Here is an 8,647-nt window from a genome sequence, read left to right as displayed (position 1 = left end):
GTTTATGGATGGGAAACCTATATTTTGGAATTGTTTTGATCATCCTTATCTTTAATGATAGAGTTTTCCTTAAGATATATTAAATATTTTGGGAAATTATTATAAACAGATGAGCTTATAAGTTCAGAATCAGGTTAAAAATAAGGATGGCTTTTCTATAGTGCAGTTAAACAACTTTTTTTTTTTTTCCTTAGAATGCACATTTGGTATAATGTATGCCATTTTTCATTGTATAGTTATTTAATATAAATTTCCATTCCAAATGCATAAGTTGTATATAGTCTTTTGAAATGTAACTATATTTTTAAGAACATTCAGTATTTTGTTTAAAATGTAGCCACTCTATTTATGAATAAAAACCCCAAATACTAAATTAATTACAATGCAACTGGTAGTCCTGAAGCATCTTCCAAACTGGACTGTTTTCTATTATTTGGGCTTTTGTCATTGCTATTTTGTAACGAGTATCATCTGCTTGTGGCTTGGAAGTTACCTTAGAGGAAAGAAAAATATTATGAGTAGGACACAGTAACTCTAAGGTAATAAAATATTCAACATCTTATTTTTCAAATAGTACAAATGTAAAATTATTCAGCAGTGAAATCTGAATCATGTTTTCTGAAGTAGATAATCAGGAATGATGTACACAGAGGTGATGTGATGTATCCCTTTAGGTGCAAGACCAGTCCTAAAATAACCAGTCCTGTCAGCATTGCATCTGATTATCTGGATAGTACTTCAATGGGAGTTGGGTATGGTAGCCCAGGATTGGTTGGATGGTGTTGCTCCCTTGGCCATGTCTGTTAACCTGAGGCAAAAAAGTTAATTTTTTAGGCCCTATACCAGTTAAGGGATTGTCTGGCAAAAGATGAGCTCATTAAACTGGCTCTGTACTGCATCAGTAAGAAATAATGTAATGACAACCAATAGATTTGTGGTATATACTATCATCGCTTCTTACGGGGCTCTCCTGTTGAAACTTGGTGTAAACATTCTGAACAAGTAGAAAAGCAAATTCAAGTTTATATGATCAGCAGTAATCTGAAAAGTGTTTACATTAAGAGATGGGGCCAGACATCAGTAGATTCCATAAAAAGTTTAAGAACAGTGTTCAACATTGTTATAAGTATTTAACAACTTCTGCCATATATAATAAGCAAGATGTAGCTTACGCATTTAAAAAATGATAAATACTCTGAATAGGTTAATGCTTATTATTTCAAGATGCCCATTTCAGAGAAGGATAAAATGTAAATTCATATTTGATTCCTAACATGTCATTCAACCTGCTCTTCTTATTTTTGGTACATGGGATGCTGCTAGTACTGTTACAGTTAGTATCTAAGTTAGAATTTTCATGGAAAAATGTTCTTTAAAGAGGTTCAGTAAATAGATTTAATTAATAATGTGTTGATGCATGCAGGATATGTTGCAGAAACACAGAAAAATTACACTCATTAAGCTGTAGAAATAATATACTAGTATGTGCATCATTAAAAATATGTAAGTAACTAGAGTTTTCAGATTGGCATTTTTACTTTAAGTTGAAGTCATTACATATTTAGATCTCATGCTGGTTCTGCACTAGAAAATGCAGTGAAGACATCCTAACTTAACAGTGGTAAATAAAAGCCGAATTAGCTCTTAAATATCTAATTTGTCTTCATAGATGCTATTAAGAGCTTTTAAAGTTACTTTAACAATAAAGACTCAGCTAAAGCATCAGAGTAACAGTCCAACCTCAATGTATTGCATGGATTGTGGTCAATATGACCCAAAAAGTTCCATTAAGGAAACGTAAATATTTTATGGTTCTTGGTTTTTTCTGGCTCTAATATACTCAGAACTAATATTTTTAATTATATGCAACCAGACTTACCCTAGCTATAGTTAGCATTAACTTAACAGTTTCAGCAGTATTATGAACTGGCATTACACGTAAATTACTGCCCAGGAATCTGCACATCAAAATATATTAAGGTTAAGGTTACTTTTAGAATGCACATTTAATTTGTTAAGCCATAAAACTCAAAAAGCATTCCCACATGATGTGAACAACTTCTTCCACAAGTACATGGAAGACTGCTTTTATCTTTAAAGGCAACTGGAGAGTTCATGCTGTTTGTATAGCCATCTGTCTCATTTAGGTGGGATTTGGAAGGGCTCATTTCTTTTTCTAGGGCTCTGACAATCAGTCAACAGTTCTTAAGCATGTGTACATTCAGAGAACTAAACCCTGTTCTGCTATATTGTTGAAGACTGTCCATTCTCAGCGCCAGTAAAAAAATGTTTGGGTTTTCTTTATGGCTTTGAAAGAACAGGAAAGTATCTAAAAAACACTGTGCTAAAAATACTTCAGAATTTGAACTAAATCTTTGTCATGTACTATCTAAATATAGCAATCTGTACGTCAGATGTGATTAAGATAATGGGATAATTCTCATAAGAATTTCATGTAAAGACTTGTTCATTCAAATAATTTACCCTGAAATTCCTTCTCTTTCTATAAATAATGTTATTTATATGCATTCATTCTTGAGAATGAAATCTGAAGATTTAAAATACTAGCATCAGTTGTCATTCAGTGCAGTCATGGAAGAGAGAGAGATCAAAGCTTAAGCAAGCAGAGAGACTCTCCTTAACACTTGCATCTTAAGTGTGTTGTACCAATGACAACAAAGGTAATATTGCTGCCGTTTTTTGTTGTAGAGCTAAAACGTGATAGGGACTTAATGACAAAGAATGAGTAGTATTAAATAATCAAAAATTTAATCCAAACAAAGTGCCCAGCTGCTCAATTGTATACTCCCCTGTGATCTCCCCTAGTGACTACCACCTGTTCGTCCCCTCAATCTGTTTTATGACTTGGACTCATTCACATTAAGACCCATGCTGGTTAAGTATCTGATCTGAACTTGGCTGCCCATTCTTCTAATTAGCAAAAATGAATGTTATAGGCAGGTGCTGAGTAGTTACTCTGGTCACTATTGAGTTTTGCTAAAATCTGATGCAGAAACTGGTTTGATTTACATCTAGGGATTAGGGAAATGAATGGATGCAACTTCGCTAATACAAGCAATGGGCTAAGCAAAGCATGAATGAATGAAGTGCAACAAAGAAACAATTACACGTACTTAGATCCATGAAAATCCATTTCTATCAATAGTTTTGCTTCCAATTACTGCAAGTCTAAATTTAGTTTGTATTTTATTAATTTGATCAACGGGCAGAACACTGGCCATTAGAACAAATGGCTGGTCTTTGCTCCAAGGTGTTTAAAAGTTAACATAGAGATTTACTGCGGATATTAGTGGAATGCTCGTTTGAGCTGTGATGATAAAGATTGCTTTTCTCCCACTTCCCCCATGATACACACAACCCTACATAAAGTGTTCATGCTGTTGAACAACAATCCTATAACCTTCTTGTTAATAATAATAAAAAAATAAACCTTCTGTAACTGCAACAAAACCATAGATAAGCAGAAAGAAACAGTAATACAGAAAGACCTGAAAATACCAGGGGACTTTGTTTTTTAACAAATCCAATAGCCGACTTGTAGTTTGAGAGAATATGGCACAAGTTTCAACCCCACCAGTAGACTCAGTCAGTGATCTACATACAATAGCAGAACTCCAAGCTGCCAGGTAGTAGAAAAGCACATGCATATAGAATATAATTGTGCCTTGTCAACATCAATTTGGTATGGCCTGCAATGACAAAACTATTACTTTTATTTTAATAAAATTACTGACTTGCCAAATGGAATACAGTTTCAAAACATTGCATTTGTTAGTGATCAACACATCCGTTGTACATAACCACAAAGTAGATATTGACAATTTGCATTGCCATCAGCTGAATAACATGTCTTGCTGAATGGTGGCAGAGCTTTTAAGACCTTTCAGGGAAATTTATGGAATTTTCACAAATGGGTAATAGATTTCCTACATTTCATCCCATACACTCTGCTACTCATCAGCATTTGGCAGTGTGCCCAGGATTTAACGAAACTGGTGCTAATTTCAAGGAGGTAAAGATCAAAGACTGCACTTGTCTTGAGCAAAAATCAACTGCAGTCAGGACTACCATACCTACCAGAAAATAGTTTTGACTACAAGTATGGAGCACAATCTGATAACTGTTGTCAGCAGGTACATACTGAAACATGCAAGTTTTCAGGATTCATTAGAAATCACAAAGTTTTAAACAAACCAGTTTTAATGTCCAGTTTTATACTTTTGATGTAAAATAACATTAATTATTTCAATTGTTCTAGGTCTGTATAACAGACACTGTTCCAAGTAAGCAGATTTAAAAGCTGGTAAAGAATCTGTGCTTTACAATGAAGGCTTTTCTCATGAAGGAAACTTGCCTGTTCTGTTTTGAAAATTACTATGAAAAGATGCTGACAGACCTAAGAAAACTGCCTAATTTTCCAGGTCAAGAGAAAACTTTAAAAAGAATTTATATTACATAGCCCTAAAATGATTGAAAGGGATGTTATTTGCTATATTTTGAGGAACGTCCTCTTTTGTTACCTGTGACGTCAGATTAATTCACTTTGTATTCTTTTCATTTGCCATTCATAAACATATGCTTTAAATAATTTTGCAGTGCATTAGCAAAATAAAATTCACATTCCTGAAAATAATTCCTAAAATAATATCCCCGAATCTAGGACTGCTACTTCATTTCTTCCTAGCAATAAAAAGTCTGGTTTGATGTTGAAATCATACCTTCTTTGAATCCTAAACATGACATTCCATTCTTCTGGTCCATGAAGAGCAGCTGACAAAACCAAAAAACTGTTCCGATGAATGTTTATGAACTTCTGAATTCTTTTGGAAAATTGTTCTTCCCCTGTCATAAGCAATTCTTGAATGTCTGACAGTAAAAATGCAACACCTACTGAAGAAACTGATGTAAATGTACACATCATGGCAGTAATGTGATTAAGTTCTCACCACAAACCAGGAAGCAGAATTCTTATTCAACCATTAGTTTAAAAGGCAATGGAACAATAGATGTGAATGAATTTACACATCTTGACAGGGAAATGCAATCATGAGATTTGGCCAGTGATGACTAGTAATTTTAAGATAAAACTACAAATAACTTGGAGGTTAGTTTCTACCATAACATCAAAAAAACCCCCAACTGTTCAATCCACTCAAAGTACAGACATGTGAATGCCTTTGAAAAGTACATGCTTCAGGAACAAGCAACTGCTATAAAGGAATTAATTTAGGACAAATGCAAAGATTGATTGAAGAGCTCAGGAAGTCCCATTTCTAAATGAGATAAACACACCTGTAACATCTTAAAAGTTAGCTAAACTGTCTACCGTGAAAAATGGAATCATAACCCTGTCAACTAATTTATTCTGAAAGGGAAAGTTAAGAAGGCTGAAGTTTAGGAGTCTTAACAATCAAGGATGCAAAAGATGAGGCCAATGCATGCCTTTTTAATCCTCATAGTTCAGGAAAACTTCAGAGAAAGGATCTTGTCTACCTGTCTAAAGCATCTTCTGCTCTAAAAAGGAAGGATAGATATTTCATGTTTGCAGTTTCAGTGATTTCCTAATCAAACCTGCTCAAAGAATCCTTTCCCTAGCTCCTCTGCTACCACCAGATCTGCAAACTCAACTTGGAAGATGAAAGCCAAGGGTCTTGGTTCGCTCTTGTGTTTGTAGCCATGAATACTAAAGATCTTGATGGCTCTTACACATAGTGGCACTCAATACGTTTGCTCAGTTATAACAAGAATTTACTAAACAGTTCGGCTGATGATCACTAAATCTAATGTAGCTGTTCTACAATAAGTCCAAAAAAAGTAAAAACCAATGAAAATGTTTAACCCCCAAAGTTCTCTGCTCCATCCTCTGATTTACAGGCTATCACAGCACAGCTCCTCCCACTGTTGCATGACATTCCAACAAGGCAGCTTTTATTCAGTTCAGTGTAGCCTACAACAGGGCTTGATCATGTACCTCATTAGAGTTCAGGAGTTTAAAAGCATAAACTTCAAAGTACTGTACCAGAAAGAGAAAAAATCACGGATCCCATTTCCACTGATTCTGAATATCGAACTCGGTGTTGTTGCCTCTGTAGAATTGTAGAAATTTCATGATTCTAAATAAATATTAAAAGGTTATTTTTAAAGTATGTTTTCAGCCAACAAGTTAGATGATAGAAAAAGTCTTAAAGCATCGTCTGAACCATTATAGACAGAACTTTAGGATCATTGTTTAAAAAATATTTTTTCTTCCACTCGCAATAAAAAAGTAGTAAAATGTTAACCAAACTTTTTCAGTTAATGAAATTTTGAAATATTTGCACTGGAAGTTATCAAACATTGAATGACAATTTTGTATGCATACATTCAGTTTGCCTCAGGAAACTCTTACATAATACATAAAGAAGCTCAAACATTTTACAGTCTATTTTTGTAAGATGTGCTAAAGGAGGATTTGCAGAAGTGAGGAACATACAGTAGTGTGCTTCTATGACTCCAGTTAATTAGACTGCATTATTTTCACAGATGTCAGCATTTCATTTGGAAGATAGTTCAGAAAATCTGTATGGGACATGATTTTCTTTAAAGCTTTTTGACAGAATGCAATCCACTCAGGAAAACTAGAACATTGCACTATGCAATATAATAATCTACAGAATGGTGGGTTTGGATATATTTTTCAGCCTGCAAAAAGCATTTTTGTAGTATGTTCTACTGAAGCTGCTCAAACACACACATTTTAAAGATTAAATCACCGAATCCTTTTTAGTTAATAACATGTTCTTCAACCTACCCATTTAAATGTAGCCAACCTGCCTATATAGGGAAGTGTTGTGATTTAGTGGAAGAGTACAAAGTAAAGTCAGGACAGCAAGCAAACCCTGAAGGAGACAGTAACCAGAAATGTTATGCTTTCAGTTGGTCTGGAAAGGGGGGAACACTCAATGACAGCTGCTTATGAGGTCTAACTACAATTTTGGAAAAACCTTCTGCTTCAAAGCCACTGCTGATAGTGAATTATTTAATGTACAAACATAAATAACAGGTATAAGATATATAATAACTGCACAGGGAAAAGAGAAAGCTCATAACCAAAACTGATACAAAGCACTACCTTTATAAAAGAAAAGCCATCTTAGATTTGTATTCAGCTATTTCCATATCTTTGCTCACTAGGAGTCCTTACTAACAGTAGTAGTTTTGAGTAGAGCTGGGGCTCTTATTAATAGGAGTGAGTTATGCTGGTATAGCTGATGAGATCACTGCCCTCCAATGCCTCTCACCATATTAAAGATTAAGTTGGTCTTGAAGCAGTTCCCAGACTGGAACAGCTTACAGGCTGTCATTCCAAGACAAGCAGGCAATAAGAACAGGCTTTAAACTGAGATGATTCAGGAATTACTTCAACACCATTCACCCATTTATACAGCAGAGATGGGGTGATAACCTTGTCAGCCAAGCTAGCATAAGATATCCTTGCTTGTGAATCAAAGCCCTCTTGCCTCTAAATTCTCTCCAGCTGGCATGAAATTGGCCTCAGCTGCAGAAACTAATTACCAGCTCCTTGACATACCCTTTCACTTTACTGGGGAACACAGTCTAGGCTTCTGATATTAACAGATATAAATATACATCAATATCTGTAAGACTCACCATTTTAAACTGAATTGCACACTTACTGAGTAATAGTCTACCCCAATGTTGACACTGTATAATAGAAAATAAAGTGTTTAGGGAGAAATTCAGAAAATTAAAAATGTTTCTGATTAAATTATTTATAGTGCTAATTGAAAGCAACATCAGTGCAGTGCAAAAGTGATGAGTCAGGAGGACAATCCTAAAGCGGTGTAACTCAGAATAGCAGGTGGTAAGAATACTAAATAGGTACATAAGTAGCTAGGACTAAAACCACACACACACAAGAAAGAACCAGTACTATAGTAGAAGTAACTTCAGCCTACTATCACTGTTTTATCCTCAAAAAACTATATTAATTGACATTGTACATAATATTTCCACATATAGAATATAGGAAATGCTGCTTTCAGCATTTCTTAGTGAGTCAGATGCTGCTCTTGACAAGTGGTATTGTACCTGCAGAGCTGTGCTCATAATAACTGTTGTTATCCATCTTGACTGTTCCTGCCCACCACTTTCTGTCATTTTTTTCAAGGGTTTAATGGCTCTGCAGTGAAATCTCAGGTGCCACCTTCTGAAAAGCTTGGAAAAAGGAAGATGACAAATGTTACCTGCCAATTAAAGAGGTTTAAGGCACACGGATCCATTAAAAATCTGATTAAAAACCAGGGCACTACCCAATTCTCCAAAAGGTATGCAGGTGCCCACTACCACTCAACTAATTTAACATGGCAATTAGGTATCTAAATGGCTTTAAAAAAACCTGCATCTGAGAGGGCTTCCTTTATAAGGCATAGCAGTGTAACAAATAAAGGACTTCAGAAAAACATTCCTAAAAGCACTTAAAACGACTAAGGAACATTTGCCCTATTTTCAAAGGGCACGTCTGTCACTGTGCATGTTTTACACTAAGACGCTTTTGGGAAGACTGCCCCGGGCCTCCTGCCTGGCCTGGAGCGGCCCACTATGTCGCAGGCCTGAGCACTAGCTC

The 8,647-nt window shown here is 35.2% G+C and overlaps 1 protein-coding gene across 1 annotated transcript; it reads right to left on the bottom strand.

Annotated features, from left to right (window-relative positions):
• Window positions 1–373: 373 nt before the first annotated feature.
• On the bottom strand, window positions 374–8,181 carry C8H1orf146 (chromosome 8 C1orf146 homolog). The gene is made up of 5 exons (XM_009919609.2): window positions 8,113–8,181; window positions 6,041–6,134; window positions 4,740–4,908; window positions 1,880–1,958; window positions 374–493 (listed from the first exon to the last, which is right to left on the bottom strand). The coding sequence occupies exons 1-5, from the start codon at window positions 8,179–8,181 to the stop codon at window positions 374–376; spliced, it is 531 nt and encodes a 176-aa protein (XP_009917911.1).
• Window positions 8,182–8,647: the final 466 nt, after the last annotated feature.

The sequence above is a fragment of the Haliaeetus albicilla genome, chromosome 8 (genome assembly GCF_947461875.1).
Source record: "Haliaeetus albicilla chromosome 8, bHalAlb1.1, whole genome shotgun sequence".
NCBI lineage: Eukaryota > Metazoa > Chordata > Aves > Accipitriformes > Accipitridae > Haliaeetus > Haliaeetus albicilla.
Note: the sequence above shows the minus strand (reverse complement) of the source record. Positions and strands in the feature narration are given on the sequence as shown.